Below are 23,878 nucleotides of genomic sequence, written 5' to 3' on the forward strand. Positions count from 1 at the left end.
GGAGTGGGTTGCCATTTCCTTCTCCAGTGCATGAAAGTGAAAAGTGAAAGGGAAATCGCTCAGTCGTGTCTGACTCCTAGCGACCCCATGGACTGCAGCCTACCAGGCTCCTCCATCCATGGGATTTTCCAGGCAAGAGTACTGGAGTTGGGTGCCATTAGGGCACTAAAAGGGTTGAAATGAATTACAGCACTGCGTAAGATACCTGAGCTGATTTTCAAAGAAAATTCCATGAACATCAGGTTCAGATCAGATCAGTCGCTCAGTCGTGTCCGACTCTTTGCGACCCCATGAATCGCAGCACGCCAGGCCTCCCTGTCCATCACCAACTCCTGGTGTTCACTGAGACTCACGTCCATCGAGTCAGTGATGCCATCCGGCCATCTCATCCTCTGTTGTCCCCTTCTCCTCTTGCCCCTAATCCCTCCCAGCATCAGAGTCTTTTCCAATGAGTCAACTCTTCTCATGAGGTGGCCAAAGTACTGGAGTTTCGGCTTTAGCATCATTCCTTCCAAAGAACACCCAGGGCTGATCTCCTTCAGAATGGACTGGTTGGATCTCCTTGCAGTCCAAGGGACTCTCAAGAGTCTTCTCCAACACCACAGTTCAAAAGCCTCAATTCTTTGGCACTCAGCCTTCTTCACAGTCCAACTCTCACATCCATACATGACCACAGGAAAAACCATAGCCTTGGCTAGACGGACCTTTGTTGGCAAAGTAATGTCTCTGCTTTTGAATATGCTATCTAGGTTGGTCATAGCTTTCCTTCCAAGGAGTAAGCGTCTTTTAATTTCATGGCTGCAGTCACCATCTGTAGTGATTTTGGAGCCCAGAAAAATAAAGTCTGACACCGTTTCCACTGTTTCCCCATCTATTTCCCATGAAGTGATGGGACCGGATGCCACGATCTTCGTTTTCTGAATGTTGAGCTTTAAGCCAACTTTTTCACTCTCCACTTTCACTTTCATCAAGAGGCTTGAGTTCCTCTTCACTTTCTGCCATAAGGGTAGTGTCATCTGCATATCTGAGGCTATTGATAATTCTCCTGGCAATCTTGATTCCAGTTTGTGTTTTTTCCAGTCCAGCGTTTCTCATGATGTACTCTGCATATAAGTTAAATAAACAGGGTGACAATATACAGCCTTGATATACTCCTTTTCCTATTTGGAACCAGTCTGTTGTTCCATGTCCAGTTCTAACTGTTGCTTCCTGACCTGCGTACAAATTTCTCAAGAGGCAGATCAGGTGGTCTGGTATTCCCATCTCTTTCAGAATTTTCCACAGTTTATTGTGATCCACACAGTCAAAGGCTTTGGCATTGTTTCACTATAAAAATGCCTAAAACGTACATGTGTATGCATGTATATATGTTTATAGGGATGTCTGGAAAGTAAGACTTTGTGTTTGTGGGCAATTTCTGTGCCCACGTTTATTTGTATTTATGATCTCATTTTGGTGCCAAGAAAGAGAACTAGCTAACGTATAACCGTGCCAGGTTTTAGTTGTCGGGGGCTTGTGGAATCTTCCTGGACCGGGGACGGAACCATCTCCCCTGCATTGGCAGGCAGCTTCTTACCCACTGTGCCACCAGGGAAGCCTGGAACTTCTGTATTAACTACACTTATTTTGTCTTTTTTCCCTCTAACTTAAAACGTAAACTGATTTAGTTCCCAATTACTTGACTATTGCAGTGTTTTTCAAAGTGAGGGGTGTGTTCTTGGGCTCTACACTTCAGAGAATTTTGTATTTTGGTGTCCACTTCCTCAGTGATTTTTAAAGTACCGCAAGCATCACGTGGACCATTTGGAAAACGTACTGAAACCTGCCAGGCAATTTCTGTGCCCACGTTTATTTGTATTTATGATCTCATTTTGGTGCCAAGAAAGGGAACTGGCTAATGTATATAAGTGATAGATGTGCCACAGGTGGATGCTCTATGAACAAAGGTTTTTCATCAAGTTAATTAAAGAAAAGCGGTGAGAGAATTGATTCTTCCTTACAGCAGGAGTCAGTGTGCGTGACAAAATCAAAAGAACCTGTGCAGTTGTAGACCGGAACCATATTTATCTGAGGTGTGGCTATTTAGTTTGGCGAAATTTGATTTTAAGTGGTTTTCAGTTTTGTTTATAATTTGTATTCATGCTTTCATCAAATATTTATTCTCTGGCTTTTATGATTATGTAAGAGCTTTAGGATAGATATCATGCCTAGATTTGTGTATAAATGTATTTAAGAAATAATACAATAATTTAAATCGATTCTAGGGGGTCTGCAAGAATGGTTTTCTTTTTTAAAGAAAATACGAAACTGAACTTTTAGCAACACTGACTTAGATATTCATCACCCTCTATGCTCTTATAGGTTCGATTTAGCAGATAAAGGGCTATTACGATATTGCAAAGCTAAAGGCATAGCCAGTTGTGTAGACACAGGTGGTGCTGCCCCAGCCATGAGGGCCCATTGCTTTATTGATCCCTAGCATTTGCTTTCAGCCTGTAGGAACACCACCTGGCTCCTTAAAACAAAACCTTTTGTCTCCTTGACAAATGACTCCCTATTTCTAGAAGAATAATACTAAATAAATACGATGAGCCCACCAAGAATATATTTAAAAGACCAGGCAGCTACTGAGCCCCCACACTTTTCCTGCTCACAGTTCGCAGAGAAAATGTTCTTCAAAGGAAGAACCTGGCTTTGGTTGTACATCACAACAGGTTTCGTTCTAGGCAGTGAACTCCATGGCTCAGAGCAACGCGGAGGGAATAACTGTTTTCAGCTGAGCAGCTTTCGGTGCAGCTTTGAGGGAGCAGAACAGCACTGTCATGCTCTCGGAGGACACCTTGTTTTCACCTGGAACCAGGAGGTTCAAGATCTCCTCTGGAACTTTCTGGAAAAAGAAAAGTGGTGGGTCGGGGGAAATTTAACACTGCCGGAAAAACACCAAGGAAAAAACCACCCAGGTGAGGCTCTGAGGTTTAGTGTTCATGAAGGAAACTCCTTACTTTTCCTCTGAGATGAGAGAAGGAAAGAAATGTGACTTCTTTTGTATACAGAGAGATCAGTCACTTTGTTACCATTGTTGTGAAATGTCTCCACTTTTGTGCTCCAGCCTTTCATTTGTCTGTGTCAGGAAATGATGAGATTTTTTTGTCTCAGGGCCTATCAAAAGTTAATTTACTTGCTATTTGACTAAAAGTATTGTGCAAAATTCTGAAATGGTTACTTTTTTTCCTGGTAAAAAAGGAAAATTTATCATTCTCAGCCCCATGCTTCCTGACACAGAAGCTTGGAGAGAAATTATTTGCCAGTTGCCTTTCTTACACAGATATTTTCAAACTTAGACACAGTAATCTTAGGGTCTTAAAGAAAAGCTCAAGGCATTATTACATCATTGGGACTTTCCTGGTGGCTGAGATGGTAAGGAATCTGCCTGCAATGCAGGAGACCAGGTTGGATCCCTGGGTCAGAAAGATCCCCTGGAGAAAGGAATGGCAACCCACTCCAGTATTCTTGCCTGGAGAATCCCATGGACAGATGAGCCTGGTGGGCTACAGTCCTTGGGGTCGCAAGGAGTCGGACACCTTCGTTGACGTCTAGATAAGTTAATACTAAGCCTTGTGATAACACATAATATGAAAAAATAAACAGTGTATAATTTGTGTGTGTCAGGGGGCAATCCTAAATTTCCATCTACTGGAAGCTAGCAAAATTTGGTGTTCATATTTATTTTTTTTAACTGTTCAACTTTTGAGTATGAGGCTCATCTGGGTCTGGTCTCCCTGCAGCAGATGTCACAACCCTCCCAGCCACCAAGCCCACCAGATGCATCTACCTGACCAGAAGTCACAATCAGACCTCATCCAAAGAGGGCTCTTGCTTAGCGAAGCATTACTTCATTTGCCAAGCTGGTAAGTGATGAAGCTACATGCTGCCAAAGACCTAATTCTTAGAAACTGACTCTGAATAAGGAGAGCATGTGAGAGTATTAGATAGAGTCTGTGGGTGATGGACCGTAACAACTTCCTCCTGCAACCCCAATGTTCCCTTCATTTCTTGACCTGGATGGAGTGTGCACCCCCCAGTCCTTTCAGCACTGGCCTTTACTGGGAAGAACAAGAAGCAAAAGAGGAACATAGAATATGGTGGATTATAGGGGAGCTGGTTATCAATGCGAGGTTTGCTTCTTCAGAGGTAGGAGGTGAGAATTAAGGGGTAGTTGGGTTTAGTTTGGTTTGGTTTTCACATTAAGCAATGTTCTTCATGGTAATAGTTACATAAAGCACTTACACTGTATCTCAGTGAATTCTCAGAGGCCTTATGATGTCTCAGACTGTCTAGGTAAAAGTTCTGTTCCACTTTTTTTTTTAAATCACAAATACATTCTTATTAAAATGTACAGCAGCTATGAATGCTTCATAAAACAGAAGACATTGCAATATTTTTCTATTACAAGAAAAAAAAAGATCACCTTTCTCAAATACTGGCTATTGAAAGGACCCAGTATTTCAAGTTTACATATTTCTAGCAGCAAACCTCTCCTTCTTCACCCTTTCAAGCTCTTTGTGATATTTTTGTCTCTTTGCCATAATGGCATGCTGCTGTAAATGAGGCCAAGGTTGTGAGGCTAGTCTCTGTGGAAGTCAAGTGCTCACAAGTTTCATTCTCACAAACTGCATCTCTAGTACTGGCAGTCATCTTACAATTGTGAACTGTTTTTATCATCACAAGAGTTTATTTCACCCAACCCATCTCCAGGATTGGAAAAGCAGCCCCCTAATAGAGTCTAAACGATGGTGATTATTCATCCACTTTTCACTCTCCCAAGAGAGCTTTCAGACATTCTCTGCTACTCTTGGTTTTGGAGTGAAAATGTGTTTCCTAATATTATTTTCCTTGTACTTGCAAGAGACTTCTGCTGTAGAACATAGAATGTTTCTGCAGAAGGAAATCTTGGACAAAAAGAATTCCATTTATCCAAGCCAGTTCTGCAAATTCTGAGTCTATGTGCCGATAACTAGAGGAAGTATGTCACCACAGTGGAAAGGCTGCACTCGAGCCAGGCTTCCTGGGTTCACATCTTGTTTCTCCCACCCTGGGCAACCGACTCATCCTCCACGCAGCCCAGTTTCCTTCCAAGGATTGTTATGAGGATGAAAATAATACAAATCATATAGAATATTAGAACAATGCCTGGTATTGGCTGCCAGATTAATAAAGATAGAGACACACAGGCATTATGTGAGGCCCGAGAAAGTAAGTACTTTCGCCTTTAGAGCCGACCAGTTTATAAAAAGTAAGAGAACTGAAGAGCATGTGAAATGGAACCATGGGAATGTGATCATCAAAATCCAGAATTGGGAGGCTACAGGATAAACAACTCAGGTTTTACAACAAAGACGTGAGAAGATTGAGGGGAGAGAATAAGGAGGAAGTGGGAGAGGGCCACTTAGGAGAGGGGAAGTGAGAATAGCCCAGGGAGATACTATGATTACCAGGCAGGGCAAAGGCAGACCCCTCCTGGTTCACGATCCTGAATTTAAGCTGAGATGCAGTCAACAAGGTTATGTGATTTCTCCAGCTGTGGTCAGTAGCGTGATAAGAAATAGCAAATATGCAAAGGGAGGCATGTTCAAGAATGCTGTTGCCTACCTTCTGAACTTCTGTCTCTAACAGTAAGAATTGTTGAATACAAGAGAAAATCCCATGCTTAGAATGCAACTTCTTAAAAATGAACTTAATTCTCTCTTCTCACTGTTGATCAAGTTGATGCATTTTGAACTGTTGAATAGTATAAGGGGGTGTGACTGTTGTTGTTCTTGAGTTGCTAAGTCATGTCCAACTCCTTGCAACCCCTTGAACTGCAGTATGCCAGGCTCCTCTGTCCTTCACCATCTCCCTGAGTTTGCTCAAATTCACGCCCGTTGAGATGTACCGTGTTCCAGAGCAAAAGACTTACCGCAGAATTTCTACATTGTTGTTCTTTGGAAAAACAGCAGGATAGTTATCTTTAATTTGTCTTTTCTTGATTATCACATACTTGAAAGTAGTGATAATTTTATAGACTTCCAGCTAGAGTTTTATCCAAAACGTTAACTTCTGCATTGGCCTCCAAACAGATGCCTTTTCAGACCAAGATGCCAATTATGAAAGAAATGGAAACAATTCTCATTCATGTGGGAAGCCCAAGAGGACAAAAAGAGAAGTCATAAGACCGAGAAGCAAAGTGACCTCAGGTAATGTGACATCAGTTGCTGCCTTAACGGATGCACGAGACTGAATTAATGCTGAAATGTGTCGTCATAGCATGGTACTCAGTAAATATCCTTTACATTCTGTTTTGTCTGATCTTAGTATTACAGACTTTGCTTTCATTTTATATAGGTCTGTTTTCTTGGTATTTTTTTTTGGCCATCCTCTTTTCACATATGCTCAAATAAAAGACAATTTTCCCCCCTACAATGTTTTCCATCAAAAAAGTCTTCTTAAAATCCATGTAAAGTCTTTCAAATCACAGTATGCTCAATTTTTTATTTTTGAAAAATACTATTTCTTTCAGTGACGTCAGTTGGTATCAGTGTGGGCTGATTACAGAGATCGCCTGACAGAACCGGTAAAAAGAGAGAGAAATTTAAAGTGGACCGAGTAATATTCTTAGGGGTAGGAGCTCACAGCTTCAAGGCTTAGGTGTCCTTGTCAACTAGCCCCTTAAGTTTCCTTTAAAAAAAAAAGCAATTCAGAAAGTGTTCTTTAAAATACAAGAAAGAGAGTATTCTTGTAGAGACATTTTCTCATCTAGGGAGAATATATTTCTAAAGAACAAATGTAAAAATCAACTTTTCTGAATGCTTTGTAAATGGGTGCTTGTGAGGGGAAAATGTAGTGATATAATTAGATGGAAGTAAAGATGAGATATTTTGGAAAACTTAATTCTGAAATTTCTTCTGGTTATAATTAAAGCAGTGATGTTCAAGATGCATTTGAGAAGTTTGGATAAAACTATGTCTTGAAATTTGAGTTTCAGGGGAGCAAAGCCTCTAAATTTATATACTACTTTGTATGAAGTGATTTTAACTATTCCTTTGTAAAACTAAATTATTAAGTGTACATTTGATGTTTCACATATACCCTTCAAGTTTATATCATCAAATTTGCTAAAAAATAACTTTTAAAAAAATGTCCTCATTGAGAAAAGAGGAGATTGTCTTGTGTTTTTTCGATGTGTGGGCCTTTAGAAAACTTGTGTGTCACTTTAAGTTTCATGTAGATGCATCTAATTACTCTGAGAATATTTTTATAGTGCAGTTATCTTCTCCTTTCTTCCCCATTATTTTCGGCTGTCCTGGGTCTTCGTTGCTGCACGGGCTTTTCTCTAGCTGCAGAGAGCGGGGGCTGCTCTTAGCAGCGGTGCGTAGGCTTCTCACCGTGGGGGCTTCTCTTGCTAAGGAGCATAGGCTCTCAAGTGCACAGCTTCAGTAGCTGTGGTGCGTGGGCTCAGTAGCTGTGGTGCAGGGGCTTAGCTGCCTCGTACCTGGGTCCTCAATCCCAAACCAGGGATCGAACCGGTGTCTTCTGCATTGGCAGGCGGATTCTTTACCACTGAGCCGCCAGGGAAGCCATGGCTTTCTTTAAGTAAAAGAGGTCATTCTTGCCTTGCTCTGTGCTTTCTTGTTCTAATGCTTCCTTGTTACTTTTGCCTTTATTGAAATTTTGTTTTTCAATAGTTTTTTAATTCCTTATCTTCAAGAAGTTGTGTCAACATTCTTATGCCTTTGTTTTGCTAATTGTCAGACTCAGGAATGTTTGAACTCTCATCTGGTTAAAGGAACATAGTACAGGTTAATTTCCACACCCCCACCCGCACTCCCTAGACCTTGTTAGTATAACTGTGGATTTTATTCAAGTTATAGTTATATTCAATAATTATATTATACAATGTCAACTTTAAAAGGAGAACAACATGAAAGTTGTGAGTTTAGTTTTTCTTCGGGGCAAAATGAGGACTGTAGCCCAGGAGACAGCATCTCAGATAGTTTTAAGAAACTGTGTCGAAGAGGTAGGGGGCAAGGTCAGTATATGTGATTCTGGTGAAAGGGAAGAACATGCAATCAAGCACATATTTTTTTTTTCCTTTGCAGAAGGTTTCTGCCAGCAACAAGAGTAGTCATCACCAGGAAGGATTTTAGTGTTTTTTGTTTGTTTGTTTGTTTGTTTTAATATGAGGAGATATAAGAATTGGGCTCATGAAATCAGTTTGCAAAAATATCTAATTGTCTGAAGACCTGCCAGTTTTCCCCAGAGCACAGAGTGCCTCATTTCTGCTCTCCATCCTGAACTCCTTTCAGTGGGTGTGGAAAATCAGCAGCTGCAGCTGCACATGATTTAATCCTTGTAGATGGCAGTTTGCCAATTTGTAATTGACAAGAACTTCTCTTAAGAATAGTTTTTTCCTGCTTTTATCACAGCCAGGTATCCAACAGTCATTTAGAACTTACTTCTATTTTAACCAGTTTTGTATTTGTCACCAACCACTTGGTACCATGACTTCACACTTGTAGCTATTAATTTCATCTCACCTCTATTCCAGTTATTTTTTCATGAAAGATCTGTTGGTGGAGGTATCTTGGAAACTTGTGAATAATCAAAAGGGGTCTTTCTTATCCCTTCCCAGTGTTGTCGTTTCAATTGCTTAGTCGTGTCCAATTGTTTGTGACCCCATGGACTGCAGCTCGCCAGGAGGCTTCCCTGTCTTTCACCATCTCCCGGAGCTCACTCAAACTCATGTCCATAGAGTCAGTAAGGCCATCCAGCCATCTCATCCTCTGTCATCCCCTTCTCCTCCTGCCTTCAGTCTCTTCCAGTGTCAGGGACTTTTCTAATGAGTCAGTTCTTCACATCAGATGGCCAAAGTATTGGAGCTTCAGTTTCAGCATCAGTCCTTCCAGTGAATGTTCAGGACTGATTTCCTTTAGGATTGACTGGTTGGATCTCCTTGCAGTCCAAGGGACTATCAGGAGTCTTTTCCAGAACCACAGTCCAAAAGCATCAATTCTTTGACACTCAGCCTTCTTTATGGTCCAACTCTTACATCCATACATGACTACTGGAGCTTTGACTACACAGACCTTTGTCAACAAAGTAATGTCTCTGCTTTTTAATATGTTTTCTAGGTTTGTCATAGCTTTTCTTCCAAGGAGCAAGCGTCTTTTAATTTCATGGCTGCAGTCACCATCTGCAGTGATTTTGGAGTCCAAAAAAATAAAGTCTCTCACTGTTTCCATTGTTTCCCCATCTATTTGCCATGATCTGATGGGACCAGATGCCATGATCTTAGGTTTTTGAATGTTGAGTTTTAAGACAGATTTTTCACTCTCTTCTTTCACCTTCATCAAGAGGCTCTTTAGTTCCTCTTTGCTTTCTGTCATAAGGGTGGTGTCATCTCCATATCTGATGTTATTGATATTTCTCCTGGTAATCTTGATTCCAGCTTGTGCTTCATCCAGCCTGGCATTTCTCATGATGTACTCTGCATAGAAGTTAAATTAGCAGGGTGACAATATACAACCTTGGTGTACTCCTTTCCCAATTTTGAACTAGTCCATTATTTCATATCTGGTTCTAACTGTTGCTTCTTGACTTGCATACAGTTTTCTCAGGAGGCAGGTAAGGTGGTGTGATATTCCTCTCTCTTTAAGAATTTTCCATAATTTGTTGTGATCCACACAGTCAAAGGCTTTAGTGTAGTCAATAAAGCAGAAGTAGGTATTTTTATGGAATTCTCTCGCTTTTTCTATAATCCAGCAGATGTTGGCAATTTGATCTCTGGTTCCTTTGCCTTTTCTAAATTTAGCTTGAACATCTGGGAGTTCTCAGTTCATGTACTGTTGAAGCCTGGCTTGGAGAATTTTGAGCATTACTTTGCTAGCATGTGAGATAAGTGCAATTGTGTGTTAGTTTGAACATTCTTTGGCATTGCCTTTCTTTGGGATTGGAATGAAAACTGACCTTCTCGAGTCCTGTGGCCACTGCTGAGTTTTCCAAAGTTGCTGGCATATTGGGTGCAGCACTTTCACAGCATCATGTTTTAGGATTTGAAATAGCTCACCTGGAATTCCATCACTTCCATTAGCTTTGTTCATAGTGATGGTTTCTAAGGCACACTTGACTTTGCACTCCTGGATGTCTGGCTCTAGGTGAGTGATCACAGCCTCGTGGTTATCTGGGTCATTAAGATCTTTTTTCTATAGTTCTTCTGTATATTCTTGCCACCTCTTCTTAATAGCATCTGCTTCTGTTAGGCCCATACCGTTTCTGTCCTTTATTGTACCCATCTTTGCATGAAATGTTCCCTTGGTATCTCTAATTTCCTTGAAGAGATCTCTAGTCTTTCCCATTCTATTGTTTTCCTCTATTTCTTTGCATTGTTCACTTAGGAAGCCTTTCTTATCTCTCCTTGCTATTCTTTGGAACTCTGCATTCAGATGGATATATCTTTCCCAATGTTAAAGGAAGATTTTCCCCAATTTACTGATGTAATAGGCTGTTATTCAGTGACTTGTGACAACATTCACTCTAGCAGATAGGAGCTCTGAGGAGCTTTACAAGGGGAGACATTTTTATAGACAGAAATGAGCAGGAGCAAGGGCATTATACTGGGCATTTGCTGATTGGTTAAAACAGGGTTGCTTCCCTTATGTGGAGCCAAGGGAAGTCTTGGAGCCCTGTTATATGTGTTGTGCTGGGCAGGCAGGTGGTGACTACTTGACCATGGCCTTCCTTCCCTGGGAGAGCCATTTGCTAATGTGGGGCTTAGCATGAGTGACTCCATCTTGGGCCCAATCTGGTTACTTTAATATCAATAAGCCATATGTTAGCAGAGTATACAGTTAAAACATAGGATCAATTGCTGTAACAGAGGTCAAAATGGTAGCTTAACTAAAACAGATGTTCATTTCTTTTTTACATAACAGTGTGAGGAAGAACTTTATGGCTGAAAGGATAGATCATTGGTTTACAGGACCCAAGAGCTTCCTTGTTCTGCCATCAACTTGTGGCATCTGTCTCATGTCTATAAAAGCTGTCTTTTCTTCCAGAACTCTATGTTCACATTCTAGCAAATGGGAAGGAGAGACGAGAAAGCTGAGGGGCAGGATACAGGAGGCTGATCTTTTTTTTTTTTTTCCCGTAAGGGCATAGCCTGAAAATTGCACCTATTACTTCTTCTCATATCCCATTGGCCAGAACCTGAACTCATGTCTGCACCATAGAGCAGGGAGGACTGGGAAATGTAGTCCTTAGCTGGGCTACCAGGTTCCCATTAAAGAAAGGGAAGACAGAATAGCCAACACACTCTGCAGTGAATGTGATACAATTCTTTCCCTATAGTCTTCTCCTCAAAACTCTGTAGACATCATTCTCTTGGTTTGGTTTGTTTTTTTTTTTTTGCATTTAATGCTATAGTGGAAAAGACTAAGGCTAAGGCTAGCTACCCACCCCGCCTTTTTTCCTGGTAGCCTTTTCCCCCCTATCAGATTGCTTGTATAATTTTTTAAATCCTTGCACTACAGAAATTTTCTTAGCATGCATTTAGATTGCTTTTCACTGATTTTTGCCTAGAATGTGATGTTGCATATATATATCTTTCTCAGTTCAAGAAAATTCTGTTCTGTTCTACCCATTTATCCCTCTCTTTGATTTGCGTTGGTTTAGGCTCTGAGAAATACCAGGTGTCTGTGTGCTCTCCTGCTGGTTTCTGCCCTCCACGTCTTTCCTGTCGTTCTTCTAAGGAAAAGATGGTTTCCTGTTTGCCACTCTTGCTGTTGCGTCCTGAAAGAACTCCTGACACTCGCCCTGTGCACCACTGATGTGCCTTTTCCACCTTAGTTCTGCTCTGTGTTACCTCCAGTGTGGATCTTAGTTTTTCTGTAGCATTTCTGGTGTTCTTGAAGTCCTCTAATATCATTTATTTCTCTTTTAATCTCATTCTTATGCATATTACCTTCGATTGGTTTATCTTTAAGACTTTCTGTTTGGTGGCGTGGCCCCCCAAAAAACGACTTTGTCTCGATCAAGGATGTTAAACAGCTTCCTGAAATATTTTTCTGGATTTTGCTATTGATGATTTTTAGAGCTGTCGTTTCCTCTGAGTCCTTTGGAGTCAGTTTCCGGGTTCTAAAGTGCTATTCACAGGCTCCCTTTTATTCTTTGTTTTTGTTTTTTTTTTCCCCCTTAAGGCAAGATCTGTCAAAAGACATTTGTCTAAGACTAAGAATTGGATCACTCTTAAGTTCAGCAGCCCGCTGGTTTTATTTAATGGTTATAACCCCTTCTCAGATCGGCAGATGATGTTCTGGGTCAGTTTCCCATTCCCAGCAAGCTGTCAGCCTAATGGCCCTACTCTGAGGGGATGTTTTTCTCAACTCTGCATATACTGCTTTAACTTTCACATCATGGGATATTATTAAATCCATTCTCCAGATGAGAAAACTAAGTGGTTAAGTCATTTGTTCAAGGCTTCATCATAAGTCGCAGTAAAAGGCAAACCAGCTCTGGACCCCAGGTCTTTGACTCAGAATTCAGTTTCTTCAGTCCTTCTTACTTGTGTTCGTCTTGATAGAAAAGCAGGGCAGCTGATCCGAAGAGCATCTCAGAACTGTGTCCTGCCCCAGCAGTAGTGGCTGCAGTGATTTTGCTGCTAAACGTACACACCAGCCTTGTGAACATCAAAGGGAGTGCTCTAAGAAGGCAAAGTGGACTTGCTGTGGTCAGGTCAGTGTGCATGGGTCTAGACACTCATGCTTTGAAAGAAATCAACCTAAGTTCGTAGCAAATAAGCATGGTAATATCCGGATATTGCCTTCAAATAACAGTTTTCTTACTGGAAAAATGTGGAAAGAGAATAAAAACGATAACGGTGATCCGGTAAAATGCTGTAAATGATCATTTCCTAAAGTCTGTCAGAAATATGCTCTGATTTATTGAATAAAAGCTCTTTTTTGGTAAAATTATGAGGCAGATATTTCTGCAGTAATATTTATATTCTGGCAACTTTATGATTGATCTGATTTAATATTTTCATACAGAGGATCTGGGTCTTGGAAGAGTGAGCGAAGGGATGAGACATTAGTAATGTGATGCTTCTGCTCCAGGAATCTGGCTTTCTACAGAGCGAGCAACAGTGGGAAATGAGCACTTTGGCTTCCTACATAAAACAATTTGCATTGTTTTCAGAAACAAATAATCTTCAAGCAAAATAGAAATATTTCTATCCTAAGCCGTTCCCTTGAACATAATCAACTCTCTTTTTCCTATAGGAGACACTCGTCTTTCAACCACACGTCACCAGCCTGCTGAGGCTAGTATGGTAAGTACTTCACCACAGTGCGCATCTTGAAATATGGCTCCCTTTGTTGTTCTTGGTGGGTTCTGCCAGAACTCTCCTCTGTCTCATAGAGGGCTCTGGATATAGGTTTTGAAGAAAGAAAGGAAAGTACTTAAGTGCAGCAAAGAATCAGGTCTGGTGGATGCTTTATTAAAGAAAATTTTAAAGCCTCTTTGGGTATGATGTTGGTACAATTATTTGTTGATCGGTTGTTGATTTATTCCCTACTTCATCCCAGAAAGGATTTGTGGCAGCTTACCAAAATATATGCCGTGCAATAACATTTAAATAACATTTTAAAAAAATTTTTTAAGAAAAAAAGAAAGAAATTTGAGTGAAAGGAAAACAGTGGTAGGAACTGCATAATCTATAAAATTTCACCTTCAAGGGACTGCTGTGGCAGTCCAGTAGTTAGGGCTCCATGCTTCCACTGCAGGGAGCTCAGATTTGAACCCTGGTTGGGGAACTAGGATCCCACAAGCTGTGCAGCAAAGCACCGCCCCCCACAAAAATTTACCTTCAAGAAATTTCTCAGCCTTCTTGCCTCTGTGTCCTGCATATTTATATTGTCTAAATAGATGCACATTTACTTGATCTAGTATTAACTGCAAAATATGTTATGCAAAATATAGCAGCAAGAAAGAAGGAAAATAGAGATGAAATAAATACCCTTTAAAGCAGCATCTCCCAAATGATGTTCTGTAAAATAACAACCAACATTGCTTAAAAGAAGGAAAACAAGCGAAGGTTTATGCCTGTAGGACTTTTCTGAGCCTTTCAGGTGCCCAGGCCTCACCATCTGCTCTGCGATCACACCCCAGCCCACACCACCGTCATCTCCCATCTAAGCTGTGCATCCACCACCTCTTGGTCCCTTCCTGCCCGTTCCCAACCCAGCAGTGCGAGGAGTCCTTCAGAGCACAATCGGATCACGCCCCTGCGCCTCGAAGCCCCGAGCGTCTTCCCCGCTCAGACTGAGTAAAATCACCCTGTTGTCAATTGCTTGACGCCAGTGCTGTCCTCACCCCCACCCCCAGGGTCTTCCTGATCACCCCAGTTCCCACTTCTGCTCATCTAGCCTCCTCGTTCCTCAAAGCCAGCAAGCTGTGGCCTCAGGGCCTTTGCACCCCTCAGCTGTCCTTCTCCAGTGTATTGGCAGAGCTTTCTCTCCCTGCTTCATTCAACTGTCAGCAAGAATACCGTCTCCTGACAGCCGAGCACCTTTCTCTTCATCTGCTTACTTTTTTTTTTCAATTTTTTTTAACTTGATTTGGTACACAATACAATGTGTATATCTGTCACCACCATGAAAATGGAGGCTCCATGAGGCAAGAACTTGGCTCATTTTGTTCACTGCTGTATCCTTGGTTCCCCAGAACATTAAATAGCACATGCTGCTGCTGCTAAGTCATTTCAGTCATGTCCGACTCTGTACGACCCCATAGACGGCCTCCCACCAGGCTCCCCTGTCCCTGGGATTCTCCAGGCAAGAACAATGGAGTGGGTTGCCATTTCCTTCTCCAATGCATAAAAGTGAAAAGTGAAAGTGAAGTCGCTCAGTCGTGTCCGACTCCTAGCGACCCCATGGACTGCAGCCCACCAGGCTCCTCTGTTCATAGGATTTTCCAGGCAAGAGTACTGGAGTGGGGTGCCATTACTTTCTCCTACTTAGCACATAGTAGATGCTTAATTATAATTTAGTGAATGAGTGGCAGTAAGCACAGTAATATAAATTGTGGCTCTTAAAGAGGATAATACGGTATGCCACTTTCTCAAGACTGTGCACAGGATCTTTTTGAGAGAAATGCCTGTTAATACCGTACAGGACGTGGGGATTCTAGAGCAATTTTAGAAGCACTTGCCTGAATTATTCATCATTTAGGGAAATCGTATTCAGCCTTCTCCTTGGTGAATTTTTATCTTCTAGTCCAAGACTCTGTGCCATCGCCTCAGTCCGTTTCCTTCCTTGCCACCTGAAGTCACACCACAGGGGGTGTCAGTCACGCCTGCACCTACCAGCCAGCCTCTCCCTCTGACACCAGGGCTCCCCAGGCCTGGATCTGTAACACGTGCTGGAAAAGCTCTGGTAGAAATAACTTCAAGCCCCAAAGAGGACTCACACCCAAGTGTCTTCACCAGTCATCCACAAGTATCCTTACAGAACGCATCTGATCAGGTAAGTGTGGAAAATTGAAGTCACAGCCGGGGACCCTTGTGACCCTGAAAGAGCCCTTTTTGACCCTTTCCTTCTATATGGCGATGTTTCGAGAATATGCTGCTAGGAAGGAGCTGTTTTCACCCTTCTCCCCTGAGCAGAACGTAGGAATGCCTGACAATGATGGGGTTCAGGGCAGACTGCCCCAAAATGTGCCGCTGTGGCAATCTGGATTATTTCAAGCTGAAGACAGTTAAGGCCCAACAGACTCAAGAAGAACTTTTTACTTCCCTCTTCACTGTCTGAAAGAAATTAGATTAGGAGCTCGAACCAGGAAAAGAGCTATTAATGTTACCACGATAAATTTTCTTACATTAGAAACACTTCTCTGCATGGTGTGACAAGCGTGCATTTACCAGACCTTTCCTCTTGCCATCTTTCTGTGAATGTCTTCCTCCACTCCGAAGTCCCAGACCCCTGGCCCCTTATCCTTAGCTCAGGATGGGATCTAAACCTCAGTGGCCTGTGAAACTCCCATCTTTGGAACTCCCATACATATGTAATTATATTTGTTTCTCTCCTGTTAATAGGTTTTATGTTGGCTTAATTATTAGCCCAGCTGAAGAAACTGGAAGGGAAGAAGGGAAAAGGGTTCCTCTCCTAACAGACAAGCCTGTATCCCAATTCAGAGCTAAGCAAGTCTATGGAAATATTCCACAATGGGTTTTATACCCACTTCAGGATTTAATGTCTTATCATTTAATGATATTCTATTTAGTGCTTCAGGCGAGGAGGAAGCCTTATTCACCTGCCCCACTTTTTCAGGAGCAGCAAACCCTTCTGACAGCTCCTCCTACTCAACATCTCAACTCTTTTTTTATGTTTCTTCCCCCTTTGCCCCAAACCTTAAGATGAAGCAAAGCCATCGTGACAATTTTGACTGAACAAAATTATCCTGCTTCTACCCATTTTTTTTTTAACACAAGCTCTACTTACATGCAAACATTTCCCTGCTAAAGAGGAATCCTGTTTACTCTGAATCTGCACTCAGTGTTAATGGAAGCTAGATGTTCACTATTGTCTCTGCTGGCATTGTGTTCCCCTGGGGAGAAACTGACCTACAGTCGTTTCAACAGACATGTTTTCTTTAAACAAAGGGAAATCTGAAGTGTAGACTCCCCAGGAGTCTACAAATAAATGACTATAAATATTAAGAGAATTTAGTAGCGTTGCTGAATACCAGGTTACTATAACAAAGCTAATTGTACTTTTACAGATCAGTAACATTCAGTTAGCAATTTAGATAAAGAAAAAAGATATAATAGCCGAGTATGTAGAAGCACAGATAACAAAGTGTTAGTCACTCAGTGGTATCTGACTCTTTGCAACCCTATGGACTGTAGCCCACCAGGCTCCTCTGTCCATGGGATTCTCCAGGCAAGAATACTGGAGTGGGTTGCCATTTCCTGCTCCAGGGGATCTCCCCGACCCCTGTTCAGTCGTATGATCCATGAGGGTAGGACCATAGCTGACTGGAAGTGCTCTTAACTCCTGAATCTGGTGGCACACAGTAGGCATTTAATAAAGATTTATTGACTGTGATTGAATTAAGCTGTAAGTGGAGTATTCCCTGGTAATTGGACCAAGTCATTGGTATAAACAGAGATTATCTCAGGGTTGGACTTTCAGTTTGAAAGCAATGACCTCTTAAGCTTTGGGGCAGGTCCAGTGCTCTGGGTTTGTTTTCTCAGAGGTTTTCTGCCTCCACCTCCTGCCAAGTGGTATTTAAGGTACTACCTTCTCGAATATGAACTCTTGAATTGAGGGAAATAAACAGGGTGGGGAACCTGAAATATTTAATATACTTCCAAATAGAGAAGATTGGGTTTGTTTGTTTGTTTTGGCTGCACCATGCAGTGTGCGTCTTAGTTCCCTGACCAGGGGTCAGTTCTGTGCCCCTGCATTAGGAGCATGGAGCCTTAACCCCTGAATGACCAAGGAAGTCCCTGGAAGAGTTAGTTTTATTTCCATGTGACCCTTTCTTTTTAAAATTTATTTTTAATTACAGGATAACTGTTCTACAATATTGTGTTGGTTTCTGCCTTACATCAACATATATCAGCCATAGGTATACATGTGTCCCCTCTGTTCTGAACATCCCTCCCACCTTCCATCCCACTCCAGCCCTCTGTGTTGTCACAGAGCTCTGGTTTGAGTTCCCTGAGTCATACGGCACATTCCCGCTGCCTGTCTCTTTTACATATGGTAGTGTGTGCGCGTCCACGCTACTCTCTGCATTTGTCCCACCCTCCTTCCCCGCCTCCCCGTGTCCACAAGCCTGTCTTCTGTGTCTTCATCTCTATCCCTGCCCTGTGAATAGGCTCATCAGTACCATCTTTCTAGATTCCATACTGCTGCTGCTAAGTCGCTTCAGTCGTGTCCGACTCTGTGCGACCCCAGAGACGGCAGCCCACCAGGCTCCGCCATCCCTGGGATTCTCCAGGCAAGAACACTGGAGTGGGTTGCCATTTCCTTCTCCAATGCATGAAAGTGAAAAGTGAAAATGAAGTCGCTCAGTTGTGTCCGACTCTTAGCGACCCCATGGACTGCAGCCTACCAGGCTCCTCCGTCCATGGGATTTTCCAGGCAAGAGTACTGGAGTGGGGTGCCATTGCCTTCTCTGCTAGATTCCATATACACGCGTTAATAGACGGTATTTGTTTTTCTCTTTCTGACTTACTTCACTCTGTATAATAGGCTCTATGTTCATCCACCTCATTAGCACTGATTCAAATTCATTCCTTTTTATGGTTGAGTAATATTCCATTGTGGTAACTTCCCTGATAGCTCAGCTGGTAAAGAATCCACCAGCAATGCAGGAGATCCCAGTTCAATTCCTGGGTAGGGAAGATCCCCTGGAGAAGGAAATGGCAACCCACTCCAGTATTCTTGCCTGGAAAATTCTATGGACAGAGGAGCCTGATGGGCTACAGTCCATGACGTCCCAAAGAGCCAGACACGACTGAGCGACTAAGCACAGTATTCCATTGTATTTATGTACCACAGCTGCTTTATCCGTTCACCTGTCAGTAAACATCTCGGTTGCTTCCATGTCCTTGCTATTGTAAATAGTGCTGTGATGAATATTGGGGTACATGCGTCTTTTTCAGTTATGGTTTTCTCAGGGTATATGTCCATAGGTGAGATTATTGGGTTGTATGGTAGTTTTATTCTAGTTTTTTAAGGAATCTCCAGACTGTCTTCCATAGTGGCTGTATCAATTTACATTTCCCTTTTCTTCATATCCTCTCCAGTGCAAGAGGGTTCCCTTTTCTTCACACCCTCTCCAGCGTTTGTTTGCAGATTTTTTGGTGATGGCCATTCTGACCCGTGTGAGGTGGTAGCTCATCATAGTTTCGATTTACATTTCTCTAATAATGAGTGATGTTGAGCATCTTCTCTTGTGTTTATCAGCCATCTGTATGTCATCTTTGGATAAATGTCTGTTTAGGTCTTTTGCCCACTTTTTGATTGGGTTTGTTTTTCTGGTATTGAGTTGCATGAGCTGCAGGAATATTTTGGAAATCAATTCTCTGTCAGTTGCTGCATTTGCTATTTTTTTCTCCCATTTGGAGGGTTGTCTTTTCACCTTGTTTATAGTTTCCTTTGCTGTGCAAGAGCTTTTAAGTTTAATTAGATCCAACTTGTTTATTTTGGGGGTTTTTTTTGCATTACTCTAGGAGGTGTGAGCCTCACTTTTGATCATGGCATAAGACTTCAGCTTATTCTTATAAGTCTTATTTCCAGCTTCATTTATCCTTGGATCTGTCATTGTATAACCTGGTTATCTATTTTCTCTACTGTATAAAGAGGTGAAAATAAATTATATCTATTTGCAGAACAGCTTGTGAAAGTATCGATAGTAACTGTTGTGGAGAGTCTGATTCGTAAAGTTTGTAATAGTATCAAAAGTCAACTCTTGTTAAAACAATGGCTCAAATTACTAAAATGCAGTAATTTTATATAAATAATTTTGAGAAAACTCTTTGTTCTCAATAGATCATAGATGAGATAACAGGGAACTTCAGCAAAGCAGTTCTTGGTTTGCGAGCTCACAACAAACTGCAGAAAGCTTGCGAGATCCTCGAGGGACTGGCAGCCTTTATCCCAGGATTTTCTGAGTCAGCTCAGGTAAGCAGAGGGCGACTTGGCGGGGGGAAGGTATGAAGAGGAAATGAAAAAGAGAAAAATAATAATAAAATAGAAAATAGATCATCTGGAAATTGTGCCTTGTGCAGAATTTAACATTATAAAAGTATTTTGTGGCGATTCAAATATTAGCAGGTGTTTGAAATACCTTCAGATTGGAAGATTGTAAATAATCGGTGACATTCTCAGAAATGCTGTGTTTATTTTCTTTTGTCTGTTTATCAGGTACTGCCTTTCTGATACATCTGTTAGGAGAAATCATGGGAGACAAAAATAGATCCACTTCTTGAGGTAGATAGAGACGACATCCCTGAAGCAGGCATCGAAAACCCCGTGATGTCTGTATTTATGGCAGCCATCTTTGCCAGTGTTACTTCCCCCTGACTGGTCATGCCTCTCTTCTACTTCTTACACGTTAGTAATTAAGGTGGTAGGATTAGTGAGAATTTTAAATTCTTCTTTTCCATTTCCTATATTTTAAAATATTCTGCTATAAGCACATAGGTGCAGTCTGGGTTGGTTTATTTAGACTTTTTAATTACATAAATAGTGTGTGCTTATTACTCAAACATCAGAACAAAAACATTAAGAAATGGAAACCTTCACCATCTTGGTCCTTCTTGCCAATCTCATTCTCTAGATGTTACTCTCTGTAATTTGTTATGCGTAACCCTCCAGACTTTTGTCTATATGTACACAACTTTGCCAAAGAAGGCAATGGCATCCCACTCTAGTACTCCTGCCTGGAAAATCACACAGATGGAGGAGCCTGGTAGGCTGTAGTCCATGGGGTCACTAAGAGTCGGACACGACTGAGCGACTTCACTTTCACTTTTCACTCTTATGCATTGGAGAAGGAAATGGTAGCCCATTCCAGTGTTCTTGCCTGGAGAATCCCAGGGATGGCGGAGCCTGGTGGGCTGCCGTCTCTGGGGTCGCACAGAGTCAGACACGACTGAAGTGACTTAGCAGCAGCAGCAGCAGCAGCACACCACTTTGCTATTTTGTGTTAACAAAAATGGGGTTAAATTATTAATGTATACATTTTTCTGCTTCTTAATGTTTTTTCTTAGTACTCTGTCATGGATATCTTTTCATAGCAGCATACAGACATGAACTCACTATTCTTGACGCTCATTTGAATATTTTTCATTTGTTTACCCTTGCGAACAGCATATCCATGAACATCCATGTACCTACATCTTTGAGTGCTTATGCAAACATGCCTCTGGGATAGAGAGCGAGAAATAGAATTGATGGACTCTTAAATTTTTAATCAATGACAAAATCGCCCTCCTAAAAGGCACCATTTTACATTCTCACAAGCCACGTCCTCACACTCTCACTTTTGCCAATTTCAAAGGCTTAGAAAAGAAAGAAAAGCATTTTATTGATCTCTAAGGAGGTCAGACATCGTTTTATATATTTATTGGCCATTTTTATTTGTCCTCTGAATTGCTTCTGTATGTTCTTCACTCGTTTTTCCCCTTCGGGTTTTTTGGTCATTTTCTTATTTATTAAGAATAAGAGAGCTTTACTATTAACTTTTGTTATATAAGTTGCTGATATTTTAGCAACATGTCTTTTTAATTTTGTTGCATTTTTTATTTTGCAGAGGTCTTTAATATATGTAATTTTGAAAATAACATTTCAAAACAAAAATTGTTATAACTGCAGTGAATATTCACTAAATATCTGTCAGCTAGCTTCACCTTATTAGTTGACTTTTTTTTTTTACTTGCAAACAACCCACAGAAAGGAAAATTGGTGTTTTCTGTTTCATTTAGAAATTCTCCTTGATCTCCCTTTTAAGTCTATCTTCAGTGCTTTGGAGGCCCTAAGTACAAAGTGATAGTCTACTTGGTATTTCTGTCAGCATTGCTCTTTTCCTCAGCATTTCTTTTTCTTTTTAAGCTTCTGTTAATTAGATATTTGATCTGCTTATCACAGTGAAAAGGGTTGTGTTGGTTCCTTAGAATAACCAGAAACACACATCCTCCTTTAGATAACGTGTAACAATATATCTTCCTTCCCTGCCAAGTTGTAATATTGCTTCTTATAAAAATGCATTGGAAGTGTGTGAAGAACACAGAACTCCTTATAAGGAGAACCCAGGTTTAAAGTGGTCATAAACAGTGCAGGGATGTGTATGTGTCTGCTGAAATTCCAGGTCAGGGTCATCGATACCCTTACAGACCTGAATGAGCAGCTACTGCAGAGCCCATTTCTGAACAGCAGCGACCCAGGCTCCAGAACACCTGTGACCATCTGCCTCCTCCACTCCCTCAACAATGTAATGAAAGCTGGTGAAGCAAGTCGGCCAAGACATGGGCATCGCGTCAAGCAGGTGGGTACAGTGTGTGCCAGTGGCCAACTCCGTTTAGAGACCTTTTCATCTTGACAGATCAGGCATCGACATGGCCTTTCCCTAGACCTCTAGCTGCTGCTGCTGCTGTCGCTTCAGTCGTGTCCGACTCTGTGCAACCCCATGGACGGCAGCCCACCAGGCTCCGCCATCTCTGGGATTCTCCAGGCCTCTAGAGAGCCCAGCTAAACAGGCACCACTCAGGAGACTGCTCCATCAAGCCTGCTCCCAGTCTTCTCTCCGCCCCACCACTGAGCCAAGAACATCTAGTGCTGAAATCTAGTGAATTCAGTGAAGGGTTTGGCATATAATAAACATTCCACTAAATACATTATTTTTACCCTTCACATAGAAAGCTGTTCCACATCACTCATCACTAGGGAGCTGCGCATCAAACCACCATGAGATCCCACTTCACACCTAGACAGACAGACAATAACAAGTGTTGGCAAGGAGGCAGAGAAACTGGAATGCTTATATGTTGTTGGATTGTAAAATGATGCAGCCACCTTGGAAAACGGTTTGACAGTTCCTCAAAATGTTAGAAAGAGAATTACCATGAGGCTTAGTAGCTTCTCTCCTTGGTATGTACCCTCACAGGTCCACACAAAATCTTGTACCCTCGTGTTCATAGCATTGTTCAAATAGCCAGGTAGCCCAAAGAATGGGAACAGTGCAGTGTCTATGGTCTGATGAATGGGCAAGTACAGTGTGGCATGTCCTTACTGATGGAATATTAGCTAGCAACAACAACAAAAATGAAGTACTGATACAAGCTACCACATGGATGGACCTTGAAAACACTATGCTAAGTAAAAGCAGCCAAACATAGAAGATCACAGTTCCATTTATGTGAAATGTCCTGAAGAGGCAAGTCTGTTGACACAGAATGTAGTTTAGCAGTTGCCTCCTGCTAAAGTAACTCCTTGAGGGTAGGAGGGAAAAGGAGGGACAGAGGATGAGATAGTTCACTGGCATCACTGACTCAGTGGGCATGAGTTTGAGCAAACTCTGGGAGATAGTGAAGGACAGGGAAGCCTGGCGTGCTGCAGTCCGTGGGGTCGCAGAGAATCGGACATGACTTAGCGACTGAACAACAAAAGGTAAGTACTGGTGGGAGTGGGGGCTGGGATAGCAGAATGGACAGTGGCTGCCACTGGATGCTGGGTTTACTTTAGTGAAGGTGAAAACGTTCTACAATTAGATCATAGTTATAGTAGCACAGCCCTGAGAATATAAAAAACACTGAATTATATACTCTAAATGGGTGAATTATATGTGTAATTTCATTGCAAAAAAAAGCTTCAGAAAACATTCATCATAAGCAGGTCTCAGGCAGCTTATGTCATGGAGCAAAGAAGTAGTTCCCTGGGTGGCCCTCTTAGTTGATGCAAAGGATGATGCGTCCTTAGCTAGATGGCAAGTGCTCTCCGTGGGTCCTTCCAGTGAGTGTCACCTTTCATTTCATCACTGTCAAGGTCCTTGTCCCCTTTTCCTCCCTCTCAAACTGTTGTCTGACTAACACAGTACACCGAGGTTACACGAGCCACCTGGTATTGATGTTTCTCTCTAAGCGCAGGTAGAAAATATGCTGAAAATGTCCTTGCTGAGCCTTGGGAGGATCCAGGAGGCATTTCTGCAGCAGAATCGATGTGCTGAGCCTGAGGTGACTCTGACCTCTTCCACTGCTGTCCTGATGCTGAGCAGGTAACAGGAGGGAGTTTTGTTTTAGGCTTTGGACTTTTAGGGAACAAAGAGCAATTGATTTCCA

The 23,878-nt window shown here is 41.8% G+C and overlaps 1 protein-coding gene across 1 annotated transcript in view; it reads left to right on the forward strand.

Annotated features, from left to right (window-relative positions):
* The first annotated feature begins 2,668 nt into the window (after positions 1-2,668).
* PKD1L3 (polycystin 1 like 3, transient receptor potential channel interacting) overlaps positions 2,669-23,878 on the forward strand; it is a 78,923-nt gene continuing 57,713 nt past the window's right edge. The window contains 8 exon segments of the mRNA XM_061385795.1: positions 2,669-3,011; positions 3,786-3,908; positions 6,117-6,233; positions 13,311-13,360; positions 15,306-15,554; positions 19,593-19,724; positions 21,913-22,089; positions 23,687-23,814. Of these exon segments, the coding sequence (XP_061241779.1) occupies positions 2,669-3,011; positions 3,786-3,908; positions 6,117-6,233; positions 13,311-13,360; positions 15,306-15,554; positions 19,593-19,724; positions 21,913-22,089; positions 23,687-23,814 (1,319 nt within the window).

Source organism: Bos javanicus, chromosome 18, assembly GCF_032452875.1.
Source record: "Bos javanicus breed banteng chromosome 18, ARS-OSU_banteng_1.0, whole genome shotgun sequence".
In the NCBI taxonomy this organism is placed as follows: Eukaryota; Metazoa; Chordata; class Mammalia; order Artiodactyla; family Bovidae; genus Bos; species Bos javanicus.